This window comes from Culex quinquefasciatus, chromosome 3, assembly GCF_015732765.1.
Source record: "Culex quinquefasciatus strain JHB chromosome 3, VPISU_Cqui_1.0_pri_paternal, whole genome shotgun sequence".
In the NCBI taxonomy this organism is placed as follows: Eukaryota; Metazoa; Arthropoda; class Insecta; order Diptera; family Culicidae; genus Culex; species Culex quinquefasciatus.
In genome coordinates, this window is record NC_051863.1 from 14,129,958 (window position 1) to 14,151,638 (window position 21,681).

The following is a 21,681-nucleotide window of genomic DNA, read 5'->3' on the forward strand; positions in this document are numbered from 1 at the left end:
ACTATTGGACTGATGAATCAGATTGGCTGTTTTGGTTCAGTAATCTGATGTGATTGCCTTTAGGAGAGGACCAATAACTCAATTTGAAATGGGAAGGAACTTGAGCTGGAAACGGACAAGGCTTTTAAAATTAGGCTCCTTATTTTGAAAATTGAAAATTGGTTGAATAAATTTAAAATAATTTATTTGAAATCAATTTGTTCGCTGATTGATCCACATTTTTTGTTGCAAACTTTGAAAAGCTTCATTTATTCTCAGCAAAATGCCTTTCAAGCTAAGATTTTCTTCCCCGCGATGACTCGCTAATTGCGGCAACGCGGGTTGTGGTGTTGAATTTTTAAGATGTCGAAAAAAAGCCGCTCAAATCCGTGATTGAGTTACGCTGCCGCCGCAGCTCAATTAGCAAAGTCGATTTTAATTAGTGAAGGAATTACAAACTCACCATCACCAGGCTGCTGCTGCTGCTGCTCCGTTCGGGTTGCCGATGCTCTCGATTTCAATCATTTTAATTACACGGGACCGGTTATCGAGCGATGAGGGTGGGTTTGATGCATATCGCCTCAACTTTGAGTTCGTCTGTGGAGGGGAAGAAATGGAGAAAATTGGAAGCTCTCGTTAGTCATCGGCGTTCATACCTACTTCCGGAGCTTTCCGGAGTTTTTTGAGATCGATTTAATGCGATAAATTGTGGCAGATGGAATTGGATGGAGTCAGGTTGAATTTAATTGGTAGTGATATTGATATCGAGAAGGTATTTAAAAGCGTTTTAAAAATATAACCTGGATAACTCTAACTAAACTAAAAACACAATCTCCGGATTAAGATGGATTACGTTGCTAATATTCCAATCAACCGAGAGTATCGTGCTTAGTTCAGCGCAAAACCAACCTCCAAGTTCATCAGGTCCTCCTGCGTCAATCAAACGTCTTCCGATGACCCGTCACCGTCGTACGTCTGTCCCGTAAGCCCCACTGTCATGGTTCAAGTTCAGAACCGTCAATCGTGTTCTAGGGGAAGAGGGATGGAGTGAACTTTGTTTTCTGCTAGCTACATTCGTAATTCATCCATCACGAACGCCAGAAGTTCGGCAAGAAGTTGTGCGGCTATCGCAGCAGGCTTTGAAGTTCTAATCTGATAAATGTTCGATTACTGCAGCGCTGGTGATATCAGCTTGGGCACGGAGGGAAATTGGTTTGTAGAGAATTTTACATTTTTAGGTTTTTTTTCCACGCAATTTTGTTTATGAATTTCTACGAAATTTATAACAACTTCTAACCCAACCAAGTCGACAGTTGCTATCATCACTCAGAGAAGAAAGCGATAAAAACATCATCTTCTATTTCCGTTCCCGTTAATCTACTAAATTTATCTCACTCGCTTCTCTCTCTCTCTCTCGATCCGAGCAGTGAGGGGGCGCTGGTGGAGCAAACATAAACACTGCTTAATTAGATAATAACGATAATCGCGACTTGGTGAGAGAGACTAAGACGAGTCGGGTGAAGCGTGCGCGACGAGGAAGAGACCTTGAGGGAAGATTCACGATGATGATACTTTTTTTTTCGGTGCAACGTCACCGACTGAGGGGGGTTTTCATACCTTACGTAATGGTTTTTAATTATATTATTTGGTTTACGATTTTAAAATAAAAGTCTAAGCTGGTCATGTAACTTAAAGTACGTAATACATGAACAACCCACGACGAGTTTCGCAAACGACAGTTTGTGGGGGTGCAAAAAGCTAAGCGGAAGAGACCGGTCAGTCGTCACGATCGGAATGATACATGTGGACCGGGTTCGAATCTTGAGTTTGTTTCTTTTTTTTATGCTGCAGCATCAAAACTTGGTTGTTTATGTTCTCTGATGAGAAATTGGAATTCGCGTGTTCTAATGATGATGATTCACTCGGTGGTTGGGTGGCAGGTTGAGATTTGTTTTTTTCCGTGACTTCAGTTGCCGGAACAGGTTTTGATGATCTTATGATGAGTGAGGTGAGGAATTTCCAAGGAGGAGATTTTTGCAGATAAATGAATGAATAGAAAAAGTTGAGGATGATTTGAAACTAATAACTGATTGTGTAGAGTTTTCAAATATTGAATCAGCATTGTTAGACATCATGAGTCGAAATAATTTGAAATGAACAGATATAAACTCTTCAAACTATCAAGCACATTTTTGCATTTAAGATAAATGGTTTTGTAGTGGTTCAATAAACTTTTTAACCAAATACATATAAATTTTAGGTAAAATAGTTGAATTGTGCCTAAAATTCGTTAAAACTAGTTATGTTCATAAATTATCGATTCATATTGCATTTCAAACTGAATTAGAAGCACGAATCAAAAGTTTTTATATATTATATGTAATTTGTTCAACTGTAAATGTCAATGAATTTTGAGATCTTGTTGAATTATGTTTCAAAATCTCATATTATTTATTATTAACAAACTTATTTTACCTTCTCTTAGTGGAAAATTGATCAAAAATCTCGAAATGCATTCGGATTCGAAATCATGTTCATTGAGAAAATCATGACACTTTAAAAACATTATAATAATGCTATCAATATTTGCATAAGTTTAGTTAACTAACTTTTTGAATTTTTCAAAATTTCATGAAAACTTCTTCTAGAAGTACTTTTCTACCACGGGCAGTATGATTCCATACGTATACGTATTTGATTTGTACTCTTCATTCACCCATCAAAGTCACCCCAACGGTTCAACGGCACGTAAATATTCGCCAATCTGTAACTTTTGAAGGAATTTTCTAATTGACTTGGTGTCTTCGACAAAGTTGTAGGTATTGATAAGGACTGTTCAGAAAAAATGGGTACCATAAACTGGGGTAACTTTGATAGGCCGGGGTGACATTGATAGAAATTTTATTCGATTTTTTCAGCATGAGTCGTACATTCATCCAACGAGTTTTGCAACGAGTTCCATACAACATTTTTTTGCAATTTTTTTTTGTCAATAAATCTTTGAAATCATTTTTTTGTCAATAAATCTTTGAAATCATTTTTTTAAGTGTTACTTTTCGAAACAAGTGCTGAAAAGTGTGTTGCTATTCGATTGTTTTATTTTTGGTACAGGAAAGTAGGCTATCTCGTCGTTCAAGAATGACAGGACAAGAAAATATTTTCACGACGGAACTGCAAAAGGAATTATATTGACTTCAGTATTTAACCTAAAATAAAATTTGCAATCGAAAAGTATTTGACAGAAATTTTGATAAAGTGCACCGTCTTATGATTAAAATACAAAAATCGTTTTCAAGATATAACCACATAAATTTTAACTGAAAAATTCTCGTTTTTCGATGTCCAGATTTTTTAAAATAGCTCAAAATTCTTGTTTTGAACAAAACATTGATATGTACACAGGAAAAAAATGATGGTAATATTTATCAGGAAATGGTGACAGATTTTGTGTCAAAAAATGATTAATTTTACCTCAGAAAATGATGAATTTTAATGAGTTTTTGATGAATATTCATAAGGTTCACATTTTAACATATTTGTTTTGTAATATTACTCAAAAAAGAGGTAATATTCAACCAACCAAATATTCAACATGCCAAAATTCAACCTTTTTTCTGTGTAATTATGTAGTGATATGTAAAGTATTTTTTTAGCGTAAAATTTGAAAATTTTAGAGAAATTTCATGAATTTTTTTTTAAATCAATGCTAAACAATACCAAATGAAGCAAATGAAAAGTATATCACAAAAAAAATTTAAAAGCAGCGAAGATTTAAAAAAAAATTCAGCAGAAGCTAGAGAATTAATCAAAATGAGCAAATAACGAAAAAAAGTCAGAATATTCTTAAAGTTCTGGCAATCTTAAAAATGTGGAATATTCCTAAAGTTCTGGCAATCTTTAAAAATGTGGTAATAAATGTTTTTTTGACAGTGTAAAATATTCACATGAATTATAAAAAAAAAACTAAAAAAATCAAAATTTCACATAATTTTTATCCGAGCGAAACAGAAAATAATAACAAATTTTGTTTTGGATACTGTTTTTCAATGACAATTTTAGTTATGGAAATTTGCAAGGATTACTGACCAGTCTTAATGGAATTACCAGGATTACTGGCAATATGTCATGAATTACTTTGATTTCCCAGAATTACTTAGAATTTCCAGAAACCACGCAGAATTGCTCAAATTTATATAAATAACTTGGAATTACTGCCTAACTTCCAGCATATTGAGAATTGGATCGAATGACAGCTGTCAAATGCACAAAACCACGTGCCTGGCAATAGTACGCCCATCCCGGGAAATACCCGGCACAAAATTCCCGGGATTTTTATATTTTGTACGGGGAATTCCCGGAATTAAACAAAAATCTTAATTTGGCCTGGAAATTACATTAGTATTAGAATTAATAAGTTTCAACTTTTCTAAAATTTCAGATAAATTGGTACCATTTTATTTGTTGTCATTTTTGTTTTTAGACATCTTAAACCAATTTTTTAGCTGTTTTAGTCATGTCATATATAATTAAATAAAAAATAAATATTTATAAGATACTTATTTAATTTGAATTAGAAATGTGGTGCATATAAAATTCATAGCACAACAGAGAACAGCAAAAATTTGTTTAACCCTTTCAGGCCTGATGGGTCATATATGACCCATACCGAAATTCGGTTGTATAAAATCACACAGTGCTCAAAACATATAACATTGTTCAGCAAAGTTGTAATTTATGAGTTTCTCTACCTAGGAAAAAATGTTTGAGTGGTTGTTAATGGCCTTTTTGACGACCTAGAACATCCTGAAAACCTGAAATTTGGAAACTTCAGAAAATGTTGAAGATAATTCAGGTTTACAACGATTTTTCAAGGCAAATGAAGTTTAGTTATTACCAGTCACATCCTCACGACCATTTGGGACCACTTCGATCCCTTTGGATCTCTTTTGGGATGATCTAGGTCCTCCAAAGTGTCCTGGAATACAGATCTTGGAGTCTACCGCCATAACAACACGATTCTACCAAGTTTCCGATTATGGTTCATATTCAGTGATGTCCCTGGGACCCTTTGGAAACACTATGAGCTATGTGGATCACTTTTGGGATGTTCTGGGTCCTCCAAAGTGTCCTGGAATACAGATCTTGGAGTCTACCGCCGTAACAACACGATTCTACCAGGTTTCCGATTATGGTTCATATTCAGTGATGTCCCTGGGACCCTTTGGCAACCCTCTGAGCTATGTGGGTCACTTTTGGGATGATCTGGGTCCTCCAAAGTGTCCTGAAATACAGATCTTGGAGTCTACCGCCGTAACAACACGATTCTACCAAGTTTCCGATTATGGTTCATATTCAGTGATGTCCCTGGGACCCTTTGGCAACACTATGAGCTATGTGGATCACTTTTGGGATGTTCTGGGTCCTCCAAAGTGTCCTGGAATACAGATCTTGGAGTCTACCGCCGTAACAACACGATTCTACCAAGTTTCCGATTATGGTTCGTATTCAGTGATGTCCCTGGGACCCTTTGGCAACACTCGGAGCTATGTGGATCACTTTTGGGATGTTCTGGGTCCTCCAAAGTGTCCTGGAATACAGATCTTGGAGTCTACCGCCGTAACAACACGATTCTACCAAGTTTCCGATCATGGTTCATATGCAGTGATGTCCCTGGGACCCTTTGGCAACACTATGAGCTATGTGGATCACTTTTGGGATGGTCTGGGTTATCCAAAATATCCAGGAATACAGATCTTGGATTTTCCCACCGTAACAACATGATTCTACCAAGTTTCCGATTATGGTTCATATTCAGTGATGTCCCTGAGACCCTTTGACGTACACGAGAAACCAATCCGCGAACGTGGAGATAAGTGAGATTGAGGGGAAACCTCGTATATTTTTGACCCATATATAGTTCGATACCGATCATATAGCCCAGGGGTGCTCAAAGTTTTTCTAGGCCGGGCCAGATTTGAGGCTCAAATGAGCTTGCGGGCCAAATTTACAAAAAAAGGTTAATTTAATTTAATTACATTATTTTAATTCGAAAGATTTAATTTCTGTTATTTAAAAAAAAGTCTATTCAAAATAATAGAAACCACAAAATAACAGTGTTCTATCGGTATTGTTGATTTTATTGTTTCAGGTATTTGAAAAAAAAAGTTTTTGGCTGAATGTACTTGTGTTCTCAAAATAAAATTAAAGTTTTGTTTTTATATTTCGAAAATGTTGAACAATTTATCTAAAAGCGTAATTTTATCTATAAGATATGTGTGGCTAAGGAAAAATCGTCGAGAGCCAGAATTTCAACGTTTCAATGAAAAAAAAATGTTAGAAAATGTTTTAAGCTTCGGTATAGTTAAACTGCAATCATCATTTTCAAAAAAATTAAAATTGGTAAAAAGTTTTGAAGCTTTTTCAATATATATTTTTGCTCCTGGGTTTTCGAGCCAATTTTTAATAATGGGGAGGGGTTGGTTGATCGACGAAAGCTTTGTAAAATATTTGCAACAAACTTGATCCTCCGATTTCCACATTTTGTCTGCCTGAATCAGTTGGTAGTCAATCAGATTCGTTATCTAACTGTAATGAATTCGAATCCCGAAGGAAGTGCAATGTAAGTTTGAGGGTCAGTTCATAAAAGGGTCATTATGACTTGCAAACCAATGAAGAAAACTTATATTTTTGCAACTATTACAGAATCCTACCTAAGTCAAACTTGAACGTTTTTTCAATATTTTCAAAAATGTTTGATGAAAGTTTTGACGATATTTACTAGTTTCACTCACATTGAAACATGTGAAATTGTTTTAATTATAATTTTTTTACAAATTATTTGTATCCTGAAGTAGGGATCAAAATATTGATAAATCATAAGTTTTTTTTATTACCAAAAATTAAAAAAAGATTAGCATATAAAAGTTTAAAATAAACCTTAATAGCATAGCATAGCATTGGTGTCTACCCGTAGCTGCTAGAGAGCCTGGAGTTTATTAGAGAACGGCCATCTCAAAACAAAAGTACCAATCGAAGCACGAGAACTGTCAAACGGAGGTACCAATCGAGCAGAAAAAAATTCAGATGGCGTTCAAGGGATAGGAAGTGTTGTAATTAGGGTGATTTATATTTAATTCGAAAATGTACAAAACACAAATTGAAAACAAAACAATTTAAATTTTCTTTTTCAATTTTGATTTTGATTTGATTCGTAAACTCATAATGTCGTTGCGTGATAATTCCGCTCAAAAATTGTCAGTTTCGGACACTAATAACTTCGTGGGATTTTTTTTGATTTTTTTTTGCAAATCTGCATCTTATTTTTGATTAACACCAACCATAAACTATGTTTATACTCAGTTTGTTTTGGTTCAATTGACTGATCAAAATAGAATCTGAGAGTCACGCAGGTGCTTTGACAATTGCAGTGCAGTGCAAGCTATTTTGACTGATGTGCATGTAGTGGTGCCAGTTTCAGTATTTTAAGATGTCCGTTCTCTAATAAGCTCCAGGCTCTCTAGTAGCTGCTACTTCGTTATTGCAATTTCAAAGGTAAAGTTTAAAATAAACCTTAATTTTGAAAAAGTATAAAATCACTTTACAAGTGGTCCACGGGCCATTTTACATGATCATTCTAAATGGGACCGCGGGCCACAAAATATCACCTCGCGGGCCACGTTTGGCCCGCGGGCCATACTTTGGTCACCCCTGATATAGCCCAATTTTCAGCTCGAATTTTGCCTGAGACTATGTTAGCGAGAAGAAAGTTGCAGTTGAGGCATTTCTCCGTGTATTGCCACAGAGTTTTTCAATGCTCAGATTCAGCCGCCCACAGATCGTTCGAGAGATTGAATGTGTTGGGTTTTGGGAGGTTTATGACTTGAACAAATCCAACTAACGCTGCAGTCAAAATCCTCCCTCGACCGCCACCTACCCCTTTTGCCTCGACAAATGGGATTCAAGCCATCCTTTCGCTTACAAAGCGAAACCCGCCAGGAGCTGGCACCCTTTAGCATTACTAGACTCCAAGAACTGTATTTCAGGACACTTTGGAGGACCCAGATCATCCCAAAAGTGATCCACATAGCTCATAGTGTTTCCAATGGGTCCCAGGGACATCACTGAATATGAACCATAATTGGAAACTTGGTAGAATCGTGTTGTTACGGAGGTATACTCCAAGATCTGTATTCCAGGACACTTTGGAGGACCCAGACCATCCCAATAGTGATCCACATAGCTCATAGTGTTGCCAAAGGGTCTCAGGGACATCACTGAATATGAACCATAATCGGAAACTTGGTAGAATCGTGTTGTTACGGCGGTAGACTCCAAGATCTGTATTCCAGGACACTTTGGAGGACCCAGAACATCCCAAAAGTGATCCACATAGCTCATAGTGTTTTCAATGGGTCCCAGGGACATCACTGAATATGAACCATAATTGGAAACTTGGTAGAATCGTGTTGTTACGGAGGTATACTCCAAGATCTGTATTCCAGGACACTTTGGAGGACCCAGACCATCCCAATAGTGATCCACATAGCTCATAGTGTTGCCAAAGGGTCTCAGGGACATCACTGAATATGAACCATAATCGGAAACTTGGTAGAATCGTGTTGTTACGGCGGTAGACTCCAAGATCTGTATTCCAGGACACTTTGGAGGACCCAGATCATCCCAAAAGTGATCCACATAGCTCATAGTGTTTCCAATGGGTCCCAGGGACATAACTGAATATGAACCATAATTGGAAACTTGGTAGAATCGTGTTGTTACGACGGTAGACTCCAAGATCTGTATTCCAGGACACTTTGGAGGACCCAGAACATCCCAAAAGTGATCCACATAGCTCATAGTGTTTTCAATGGGTCCCAGGGACATCACTGAATATGAACCATAATTGGAAACTTGGTAGAATCGTGTTGTTACGGAGGTATACTCCAAGATCTGTATTCCAGGACACTTTGGAGGACCCAGACCATCCCAAAAGTGATCCACATAGCTCATAGTGTTGCCAAAGGGTCTCAGGGACATCACTGAATATGAACCATAATCGGAAACTTGGTAGAATCGTGTTGTTACGGCGGTAGACTCCAAGATCTGTATTCCAGGACACTTTGGAGGACCCAGACCATCCCAAAAGTGATCCACATAGCTCATAGTGTTGCCAAAGGGTCCCAGGGACATCACTGAATATGAACCATAATCGGAATCTTGGTAGAATCGTGTTGTTACGGCGGTAGACTCCAAGATCTATATTTCAGGACACTTTGGAGGACCCAGATCATCCCAAAAGTGATCCACATAGCTCATAGTGTTTCCAATGGGTCCCAGGGACATCACTGAATATGAACCATAATTGGAAACTTGGTAGAATCGTGTTGTTACGACGGTAGACTCCAAGATCTGTATTCCAGGACACTTTGGAGGACCCAGAACATCCCAAAAGTGATCCACATAGCTCATAGTGTTTTCAATGGGTCCCAGGGACATCACTGAATATGAACCATAATTGGAAACTTGGTAGAATCGTGTTGTTACGGAGGTATACTCCAAGATCTGTATTCCAGGACACTTTGGAGGACCCAGACCATCCCAAAAGAGATCCACATAGCTCATAGTGTTGCCAAAGGGTCCCAGGGACATCACTGCATATGAACCATGATCGGAAACTTGGTACCATCGTGTTGTTACGGAGGTATACTTCAAGATCTGTATTCCAGGACACTTTGGAGGACCCAGAACATCCCAAAAGTGATCCACATAGCTCATATTGTTGCCAAAGGGTCCCAAGGACATCACTGAATATGAACCATAATCGGAATCTTGGTAGAATCGTGTTGTTACGGCGGTAGACTCCAACATCTATATTCCAGGACACTTTGGAGGACCCAGAACATCCCAAAAGTGATCCACATAGCTCATATTGTTGCCAAAGGGTCCCAGGGACATCACTGAATATGAACCATAATCGGAATCTTGGTAGAATCGTGTTGTTACGGCGGTAGACTCCAAGATCTATATTCCAGGACACTTTGGAGGACCCAGAACGTCCAATAATGAAATGTAACTTTTTTTTGCCTGTTTCTGTTTACTCATGGAAAAAATGAACTACTGGTACCAAAATTGTAGATTAACACAGCTCAGAAAAATTCAGGCCTGAAAGGGTTAAGCAATCTAAAACCTGCTATCCTTGTTTAGATTGATATTAATAGTATTGAGCTAATTCTAGAAATATAAAGCTTGAAAAAAATAACGAATATAAAGAAAACATAGATTTTATGACTTTATCAAAAACTAAAAACTTCCCGGGAATAAATAAATATTTTTCCGTTTTCCGGGAAACACAAAACCTGGGAAAATTAGACGTCCTGCTTGGAAATCATCGAACAATTGGGTTAATATCAACATCATTTTGAAAACTGATTTTGGCGTTTGAGTGCATTTAAAATTCAAAGCACAACAAAGAACAAAAAAATCTTTAAACGATCTAAAAGTGCTATCTTTGTTTAAATTGATTTTAACAGTATTGAGCTAATAGTATGATTTTAAAAACATAACGAATATAATGAAAACATAGATTTTATGACGTTTTCAAAAATTTCCCGGGATAAAAAATATAAAAAAATTGGTCGCCCTACTAGGAAATCTTCGAAAAATGTGGTAAACATCAACATCCGTTTGACAACTGATTTTGACGTTTTAGTGTTTTTCATCCGAAAACATTTGAATTGGAGAGCATCCAAATTTGCGGACAATCCGAATTCGCTCTGTACCATAAAAATTTACCATTAAAGAATTGCTAGTGTTACTTGAATTAATGGGAAATAAACAAATTACTGAGTAACTATGGAATTACTCGAATTACTACGGAATTACTAGGTAAATCCAGATTTACAGGAATTACTGAAGAATTGCGGAGTAATTCTGGAATTACTGAATTACTTACTCAAAATCCGAATGATCCTGTACTAGCAGTAACATTGGTTTCTTATATGAAAATTAATAGGCAATAAATATAATCATGAAAGGTTTATCGAAGTTATCTTTTTAACAGTTATTTTTTATTATTTTATTATTTTCTGAAGAAGAAGGAATCATGGAATTACCAGGATTACTGAGATTAGTAGGAATTACCAGGATTACTCTGGAATTACTCAGTAAATCCGGAATTACAGAATTATTTGCTAAAATTCTAAGTAATTCCGGATTAGTGACCAGTCTTACACGATGCTGGAAACCCCTTGGAAATTTGTTGAGCAATTTATTGATTTCCTCAGGGATGGGAGGATTTGTTTAACTATCTACATGGCTCGGTCGGTGCTTCGCTGTTTTTCTAGAAATTGAGTGTAAATATTTGTCCTAAACAGAAAAAAACCAAGAACACATGAAGAAACATTTTGAAATTTGCTTACAAAATGTCAACCTAATATTATAGAAAATAAAACAAAGACAGACAAATTATTCATTGTTTTGAATACAGTCCAGACTCGATTATCCGAAGTTTCGATTATCCGAAATTCGATTATCCGAAGGTTTGACTTCGGATAATGGAATCACGAAGAATTTTTTTTCGTATTTTTTTCATTTTCTTGTTTTTATTATAAAATTTGAGTTCTACGACCTCATTTTAGTCAAATGTGAGTTGTTGATTGCGTATAAAAAAAATAAAATGTATTTTTCAATATTGCATCATCGCCATTTTGGCCGCCATCTTGGATTTAAAAATTCTTAATCACTTTAGTGCAGTTTAGTGGTCTTACCTGAGCTCGACAATCAGAAATTAGACAACGAAAAAAAAATCATGATTCGATTATCCGAAGTGAAATTTTTCCGAGGCCTTCGGATAATTGAATCTAGACTGTAGGGGAGAGTGGGGAGATTTGATCCCAAGCCTGTATCTCGTCAGCATGTGAGTAAAACAATTGTTCTAGAAAGTTGTGCGAAATTGACTAAAACTTATTGTAGAAAACAAAGAAAAAATTAAAAATGTTTAGATTGAGTTACACACATATTTCTAAAAAGTGCTGCAAAAACTTCCTAGAGATCTTTTTTCTTTGCTTTGATAAGTATAGAAAACACTCAAAAATTATTCAAAAAATATTTTTTAAACATGAATTGTTTGATAAACATATCAACTCCAAAACCCTTACGCATTTGACGTTAAATTTATCTTCATACTATTTTTACAATCAATTGTTTAAAAAAGTGCGTTTAGGGAGACTTGATCCCTGCATTTTTACAGTCACTGGAATCAGCCTCAAGATTAAATAATTGGGCTGGGTTTTCGTACATAGTTTCCTTAAATATAGTTGTACATAACTTACTGCAGTTTGAACCATTTTTCAAAAGTTTTGTAAACAAAAATTAGCAGCTTTTGTAAACATGCTCAATTTTGGTCTAAAAAAGAAAATTTTAAGTTTTTAAATATTTTGCATGCTAAACTTGTTATATTTTGAACACAAACGTACAAGTTCAATGTGAAATTGCTGTAACTTATAGAAAATTAACAGTTTGGATGAATAAGAAACATTTTGCTTAAGATTTCTTAAAAATGTTGAAAGGGGGATCAATTTACCCCCAACATTTTGAAAATGCCGGTTTAAAATATTTTTTCAAAACGCTTGGCATGATTCGAAGAGTTTATCTGGTGAAATACCCTTATCAGAAAAACATAGTTGAATGTTTAGGCTTTCAATTCATGCAAAAAGTTCAAAGGTTTGTGAGAAATTGACAGAGTTATGTGCTATTAAAATAAGGGGATCAAGTCTCCCCACTCTCCCCATGCATAACCTCTTGTTTTGATTGAATCTCTCAAACATGCATAACAAATATCAGAACATTTGGGCTATAAATAAAAGCACGTGTCTCAAGAACCACATCTTGACCCAATCTTGACCACATAATTCCTGACAAATTCTAATTCTTATTATATTGCCCTCATCCAAATCATTCATCTCAGCATGCGCGCCTTCTCGTCCAGTTACTCTGACAGTCCAAATTCTAAATCTTCCTCTCGCTTCTCCGCCGTCGACAACCTTCAGACAGTGCCGAGAGAACAGGGGGTTGGTGTTGGTGAAATCCGTCAAACCGCCGCCGTCGTCCCTATCGCCTGACCGACTCTCGAGAGTTCAACAATCCTAAGCTTGCTTTTTTGAAGGTTTGTGTGCCCGCCAGAACTGCCGCCGGTAGCAAAGTCGTCATTCAGCAGTCCGTCAGCATGATCACCAACGAACCAACACACATGAATAATATTCTGCAATTTTGTTTTGCTCCCCTTTTTCGCCGTTTTCTTTCTTTCTTTATCAGGCTTCATTTGTTTGTCTTGGCCCCGCCGAAACCGAGCACCGGTACGCTGAATGAGCTCAGTTGTTCCCGCGGTGTCATCGGTGCCGTCACTGTCGTCCATCAGCAGTAGCAGTGGAAACTTTCCGGAGGTTGCCGCCGCAAATTCGGGCCTGTTGACGGAGTCGCTGTTTCTGGTTGGGACCGGTGCGTTCGGCATGATGAGCGTGTTGCAGCGCGGTTCCGGAGCGGATTTGGTCAAGTATGCCGGGTTGATGACGGTCAGTACGGCCACGTTGCTGCTGCTGTTGGGGAGTCGCGAACGGAGGAAGTTGCGGTTTACGGAAAGATCGATCGTGTTCGTGACCGGATGTGACTCCGGGTTGGGGTTTAACATTGCCAAGTTGTGCCACGGGTTGGGCTTTGTGGTGTTTGCTGGTTGTTTGAACAAGGAGTCCGAGGGGGCTCAGCTCTTGCTGGAGTTGGATGGGAAGAGTGGGCGGGTTGTGATCGTTCCGTTGGACATTACCCACGAGGAGAAGATCATGGTGGCGCACAAGCTGGTCAAGGACTTTCTGGAGCAGAAACCCGAGTACGAGCTGTTTGCGTTGGTCAACAACGCCGGAGTGATGTGCTTTGGGGAGTTCGAGTGGCAGCTGAACGATCACATCGATCAGCAGATCGACATCAACCTGATCGGGACGATGAAGATGACCAAAGCGTTTCTCCCACTGCTTCGACGGTATCGAGCTCGACTCATCAACGTTACCAGCCATTGTTCCCTTCAAGCTCTACCCGGTCTCTCGGTGTACTCCGCTTCCAAAGCAGCCCTCCGCTTCTGGACCGAAGCCCTCCGCCAGGAAATGTCCTGTTACGGCGTCCAGGTCGTCAACTTCATCCCCGGTTCCCTCGTCATGCAGAGCAACATTTGCGCCAACCAGCAACGATACGCCGAGCAGATGAAAGCCGCCTTCACCCCGGAACAATCCGAATTCTACGGAAGCTACTTCGACGAGTACAACGCGTACCTCCGGGTCATCTCCGGCACCAAACCGGTCCAGCAACTGCCCGACAACCACGACGTACTCCGAACCTTCGAAGATGCCCTCCTGGATGCCACCCCGCGTCCAATGTACAAGTGCGAACCGTGGCGTTACCGCTTCTACCACTTCCTGTTCCGGATCGCGCCGACGGCCTGGAGCGATTGGCTCGTGCGACGGTTCATCGCGATGCCCCAGTACCGGACGCCGGATCAACGCAAGGTCAGCGGCATCGGGGCGAGCTTGTGAATTCAACGACCTTTCTTTCTGGATGCCATGCTAGTAAAATTTCAACGTGCCGACGTAGATCTAATTATACTTTGTAATAAAACTAATCGAACAACCGTTGTGTGTTGACACAGTCGATGATTTCTGGAACTTTAACCATTATGATGATGACATCCGAGGGGTAGTTGCTTATCATTCGCGCTTGACGCTTGAGCCGGCTGGAAGCACCTTCATTAGCATAAGTCGACTCCATTAAGATTACAATCTTGGTCCGCTGGTGCTGATAATTTCCGGCTGTACAGCGAAAAAAATGGTACAGTTGATTCTTTATTTGCTGGTTTTCTAAACTTAACTTCATGTTTTTTTTTTTGAAAAGTTTTGTACAAAGAAAAAGCACGCATTTCCTTTGGCCACCTAATATCGGCATTTCAACACTTTGACATTCGTTTACACTTTTACAACTTCTTAAAAGCGTTTTCAGCCAATATCAATCAATTAACACTAGAACACCCAACGCATGCCAAAATTTGAAACGGTAAATTCAACTTGCTGGTTCTAGAGCATAATAATTATCCCCATAGTGATTTTTTAGGACGTCTAGATGATCCTAGAACTTTGCAGAACTCGATTGGATCCAATCTATAATTTTTGCAATCAAAAAACGCGGAATTTTTGGCAATGTTTTTTACACGCAAAAAAAAAGTTGTAACGATGTTTTTGATCGCAAAAATTACAGAAAAAAAAGAATCATCTTGATTTTTTGGAGCCTTGGGCGTAGGAATGTGAAGGTGGTTGAAGTCTAAATAGCATGACACGTTTAATAAATTAGATTTCATTACTCTTTTTTTTGAAAGGGTCTTCGGATATTCAATCTCTGTCTTATCGGCAAGATATCTTGATAAACTATACAACGATAGGTAGCATAATAGATCCGGACAGCGTTTTCTTAGAAATAACGGAAATCCGGCCTCCACAAATGTGCATAAAAAACATGTAAGTGCTTATAAGTTTTGATAGAGTTGTAAGATCTTCAATTTTGGGCAGTTTGAAAATAAAAAAAAATATTATTATATTATATTTTAAATATTTGACATTACGGGTTTCCTTACACAAAATATTATCATTTATTGAAAATACTCAAATTTCCATTATAATAAAATTTACCAATATTGCAAATCTCACGAAGCAACATTCTATACGAAGCATACAAAATTAGAAGGAATATTTGAAGCATGCAAAATTTCTCTTTGCTTGATGCCCATAAAGCATTTTGTAAAAATTTGAGTATTTTCGAAAAATTTGGTATTTTGCGAAAATTATAGTCATTTCTAAAAAAAACTCTAATAAAGTGAAAAAGCATACAACATTTTGCTACTTTTGATACCTATATTGTAAATTATGATAATTTGTGTAATTTAAAAAAACAGTATATTGTGAAATTTCAAGTATTTTCCAAAAAACTCTTATAAAGAGAAAAAAAGTATACAAGATTTCGCTTCGTTTGATACCCATATTGCAAATTATGAAAATTTGAGTACCGTCAGACATTTTTTTTTGTTCCAATCTCACCCCTAAGACCCACTATCACCTCTGATGACGGTACTTTCGAAAAAAATACGGTATTTCGTGAAAAGTATTTCCAAAAAAAAATCGAATAAAGTGAAAGATCATAGAAAATTTTGCTTCTTTTGAAACTCATATTACACATTATAAAAATATAAAGGAAAAAGGCATGCTAAATTTTGCTTCGTCTGATACCCATATAGCAAATATTGAAAATTTGAGTACTTTCGAAAAATATGGTATTTTGTGAAAAGTATTAAAAAAAAAACTTTTAAAGTGATGAAACAACCAATTTCGCTTCTTCAGATGCCCGTATTGTAAATTATGTTTTTTTGTTTTTTTTTTTTAAATTATTTTTACTTCAAAACTCACTATATTTTCAAAAAAAAAAAATTGGTGAAAGCATTTAAAGCTTAACAGGATATAGATGAATAAATCGATTTTAGAAAAAAAAATTTTCGTCCGTTATCGGCAATAAGATTATCGCCAATGTTACCAGAGAAATTTATATTTCCAAAATAAATAAAACATTTGGGTCATTCCAGGTCAACTGGGACCATCCCTCTATTTTTGGCACCGCCCTCTTTTTTGACGAATTTCTAAAAAAAAATCTTTTAATCATAACTTTGCAACTCTTTGAGCAAAAGACCAAGAAATTCGATTAAAATAAAATTTGAACCCTTACATGCCCAGTAATACTATATTTTAACGTTTTAAGTATTAACATTCAGTTTTGACCTATTCCTTATATATGTATATATTTTTTTTAACTTTTACCAACAAAGTCGCAAATATTATTTTTTTTTAATTTGTTGCCAGTGGACAAACAACTGTTGATTTTTTTGGAAAGCTGAGAAAATTCTCTATATTTTGCTTTTTTGAACTATACACCCAAAATTCAGAGTCGAGATAATCGTTCTCGGGACCATCCACAAACCACGTGGACACATTTTTGGAAATCTCAACCCCCCCCCCCCCCCTCGTGGACAATTGTCCATACAAAAAAATCTTTTTGTATGGAACGTGGACAATCGCCATACCCCCTAAAGTGTCCACGTGGTTTATGGATGCTCCCTCTCAAAATTTATTGAGGGCTCAGTGCCAAAATCGATAGAATAATGGTACCAACTCACACCATCATAACAAATGAGTTCATTCGTTAGTTGAATCAATAAATCTCCAACAAGTGTCATACATCGACTTCTGAGTTCTCCATGGTCACCAAGCTGTGGTGGCCGAGGCAGCTAAGTCATTGGATTGGTTTGTCAAAGGTCTCTGGTTCGATTCCCGTTGTCGACATTTTTGGTTTTTTGTTTGACGGATGAACTTTTTTTGCAAATGAACCTCGAGAGAATAGTTCTATCGCCCATCTCGAGCTGTGTTCTCTGCGTCCGTGAATGGTACCACTATTCTCTCGACTCGAGACCATCATTCTCTCAGACTAGCGCTGCCAGTTTTGGGTGTATGAATATGACCTTCAGTTGCTTACACAGAAAAAAAGTTTAATTTTGGAATGTTGAAAATTTGTTAGGATGAATATCACCTCTTTTATTTAGTAATATTACATAAAAATGTGTAAAAATGTAAACCTGATGAATATTCATCAAAAACTGATGAAAATTCATTATTTTCTGGGGTAAAATTAATCATTTTTTGCCCCAAAATCTGTCACCTTTTCCTGATGAATATCACCATAATTCTTTTTCTGTGTATCAGGCAAAAAGAAAACATGAAAATAGTGTTTTTTTTTAAATCAAGTTATAATGACAAAAGTGAAGCAAAAATCGTCAAAAAAAAATTTACTGTACATATTTTGTTCGAAGACGATTTGGTGATCAAAAAATTCTATCAAAAGATACATATTTTTTAATTTCGTCGACAAACTAATGATGCAAAATGGCATCTTTGGGCATACCGAAGGCACCAAAAAAGTTTCAGTCGGATTAAAAAATACAAAAAAAGTGATTCACAGAAAAAAAATCATGGTAATATTACATCTGGGAAGGGGTACATCTTTTATGTCAGAAAAAAGGTGTAATTTTACCTCTGGAAATGTGTAATTTTACCACTTTTCTGGTGTAATGCCACTTTTTCAGTCAAGATTGAGTTAAAATTACATCATAAAAGAGGTAATATTCAACCTTCCAAAATTACAGCTTCCTAATTTACATTATTTTTTACTGTGTTGACTGAAATATCAGAGAATGGCTCAATATGGATTTTTAGTGAAAATCTGTACTAAATAAATTTCTATTTGATTTAAATTATGTGATTATTGGTATATGCAAACAAATCAAAATATTAAGCACTAGAATTTTAAAATCAGTGAAATTTTGTACGAAATTTAGCAAAATCCACACATGAAATTATGAAAATCTGTGATTTTTTCTGAAAAAAAAATAAAAACTATTTTGTGAAAATCTAGGAAGTTTTCACCAAAAGTTTTAAAATTCCAATGTCATCCCTGATGACGATAACGCGAATCTATTGTAAAAAAATCGCGTCGTACGCGACGGTGAAAAAACCTCGGGTTTTATGAATTTAAGTACATAAACATCAACATGCTATATTTAAAGTTTCTGTCATAAACGCATTGATCTTTTAAAAATATTTGCAATAGCCTTATATTAAAATGTTATATAAAATACAACTTTTTGGCCGATAACTAATCGCCAAAAAATTATCATATTTTGATAACAAAACGATAAAGTAATCGTTAACAATTTTGGTTATTTGTAGTAAATTTATTTGACTGATATCAATTAGTGATTACAAAAAATATATTTTTCATGAAATAGAATAAAAGTCATTTACAAAACAACAACAATAACAATTCTTCAACGATTATTATTCTATTTTGAATCAAATGGGACTATTAAAATTTAATCAAATCCTAGAACTTCCAACATAGCCCGACTCGACTGTCGTCAAGCTGTTTATACCTGCATTACCGCATGCATGTGGGTGACGTGAGGTAAGCACTTTTTTCTACCTTCTACCCAGCAACACACTAAGAGCGAGTTCCGAGCACTGATGCGGTCCTGAAGTGCTATCTTCATCAAAGTCCATTATCAACGTAATGGCGGCAGGGCGGATACCGACTTTGAGTGCACTATGTGATTCTTAATCTGCTGTGGCTTATCATCTTCGTGCACTAGCAATTGGAGACCGTTAAGCCCCGTTTCCTTGAGGTTGACAGTGTTTTCAGCTGATGAGCTCGGTGTTTAACTTGTAGGTACATTTTCTGTTTATTGATTTGTTGTCTTGACGGAATGTGTAATTAGTTCCTGTTTCCGAGTCCAATTAACGCTGATTGCAACTCCTGGAAAAGGGGAAATGTGAGCAACAACTTTGAAGGAGGTTCTATTTGAATCTGCAGAAGCTAAACTTTTGTGAAATGCAATTAAGACATTGCCACTTTATTCATCGGAATTTAGCAGGGCAAGTTTGAGTTTGAGAATAGAACCAATTTCATTAGCATGGTTCAACTCACGACAATTAAATTTACCAGCAAATCTGGCAGCATGAACTTTTGAGTTGTTGGTTTGGAAGGAATTTAAAGCAAATAATAAACAATTCCTCATGCATTCTGGAATCAATTTAGGTCACCTAGGGCAGAAGTGCTCAAGCAATTCTGTACTTTTGTTTAAATTAAGTTGAATCCAATTTTGATAACAGGCAGCATTTTTTGCCAGAATCATATTGGTATTCGAAATCAAAACAACAATAATTTTTAAAGCTCGCATTATCAAGCTCAAATTAATCACAACCACTCTTGAAATGCTTTTTCTGCACCAAATCTCCCAAGCAATTTCCCCCTAAATGTTATTACCCAAATTAACCCAACAAACTTCAGCACCCGACAAAACCGTTTGAGAATCTCCGTCAGCTCCAGTAGCGTGCTCGATTTATTTTACCGGGTTTTGTGTGCCGTCTTTGCCCCCCAAAACAATTCCAGCCGGAGCCATCTTCTCGAGTATCAAGACGTTGCAGGTCCTCTGGCAGCACAGCAACCTTGCCAGCAGCAGACACGTGAGCCAAGACAAACTCCGAGGTGGATCCTTTGAGATATTTCCGGAATGTTTAAGCTGTGCTGTTTCTCAAGAAAATTTCAGCCACCCCCGGAAGCTGGTAGAGGCTGACGTGTGGGTGACGTGGCACGGTAGTGCTGTTGCAGTTGAATTTTTCAGTTGGTGCACGTCACGGAAAAAGGTTGAGAGCCTTTCTTTTTGTTGGTTCAGGGTGTACCAGTGCACAGTTCACCCAGAGCGGAAACATTGAAATTGTGCACACGAGATAAATTATATCAGAAGCCTCCTTTTGCCTTCCATGATTTAGTAGTGCCAGGCACGAGGGCGCTTTTCTTCGTTTGGAAGTGATGTGTGTATGGGTAGTGTTGTGTATATTGTTGTGCTAAGGAAGAGGATTTCCATAGTAAATCACCCAACTTATTAAAGTTTAATTATCATTTTGTTGCGATTTAGCCCATTTAAAATGAGATTAGTAAATTTAAAATTTTGAAAACATTTTTTCAACGATAAGATATTTTACAAATGATTACTTTTCATCGTTGAAAATAGAAACATTAGTTTCAAATATAAAAATACCGATTTTGGGAAACTGTTTGATTTATGAAAAAAAAACATAATTAAAAAATGATAAAAAAACGTGTACTTTTTTTTAATAGTCCTCGTCAATACCTGCCGAAGACACCAAATCGATCAGAAAATTCCTTCAAAAGTTGCAGATTTTCGAATGTTTACGTAACATTTTTGTATAGATCGCTTCTTTTTTTTTCATAATTTGCAATGGGGGTATCATACGAAACGAAATTTAGCCTGTTTTTCACTATTTTAGTGTTATTTTAATAAAATACTTATATTTTCACAAAATAAAGTATTTTTTTAAGTACTAAAATATTCATAATGTGCAATATGGGTACAGTCCTGACTCGATTATTCGAAGCCTCGATTATCCGAAGGTTTGTATGGGATTCCGGATAATCGAATCACGAACATTTTTTTTGTTTTTTTTTTTGTTTTAAACATCAAATTTTAGTTCTGAAATCCCATTTCAGTCAAATTTGAATAGTTGATTGCCTATTAAATAATAAAATGCGTTTTTCAATATTTCAATACCGCCATCTTGGATTTAAAAGTTTTAAATCACTTTAACGTAGACAATAAAAAATTAGGCAATGAATTTTTTTTTCGTGATTCGATTATCCAAAGTGAAATTTTTCCGCGGCCTTCGAATAATCGAGTCTGGACTGTATCAAACGAAGCGAAATTAGTCCTGTTTTTGACTATTTTAGTGGTATTTTAATAAAATCCTAATATTTTTCACAAAATATCGTTTTTTAAAGTACCCAAATTTTTATAATTTTCAATATCGGTACCATAAATTGAAATTTTGCATACATTTTCGCTGTTTTAGAGTTTTTTAAAATGAGAAACTCAAATCTTCACAAATACCGTACTATCTTGAAAATACTAAATTTTTATTATGGGTCCATCCACAAACCACGTGGACACTTTTTTGTAAATCTCACCCCCCCCCCCCTAAGGTTTGGATCCCCCCCTAA

General features: G+C 36.6%; 2 protein-coding genes across 2 annotated transcripts in view; one reads left to right on the forward strand and one right to left on the reverse strand.

Moving 5' to 3' along the window:
* The window catches only part of LOC6044222, a 331,172-nt gene that overhangs the window by 94,608 nt on the left and 214,883 nt on the right, over positions 1 to 21,681 (reverse strand). The window contains exon 4 of the mRNA XM_038260498.1: positions 443 to 576. The gene's annotated coding sequence lies outside the window, so the exon portion shown is untranslated. The remainder of the gene's footprint in view (positions 1 to 442; positions 577 to 21,681) is intronic.
* On the forward strand, positions 12,963 to 14,675 carry LOC6044225 (D-beta-hydroxybutyrate dehydrogenase, mitochondrial). Its single transcript, XM_038260500.1, has 2 exons — positions 12,963 to 13,141; positions 13,291 to 14,675. Exon 2 carries the CDS (start codon positions 13,341 to 13,343, stop codon positions 14,553 to 14,555), a length of 1,215 nt encoding a protein of 404 aa, XP_038116428.1. The 5' UTR covers positions 12,963 to 13,141; positions 13,291 to 13,340; the 3' UTR covers positions 14,556 to 14,675.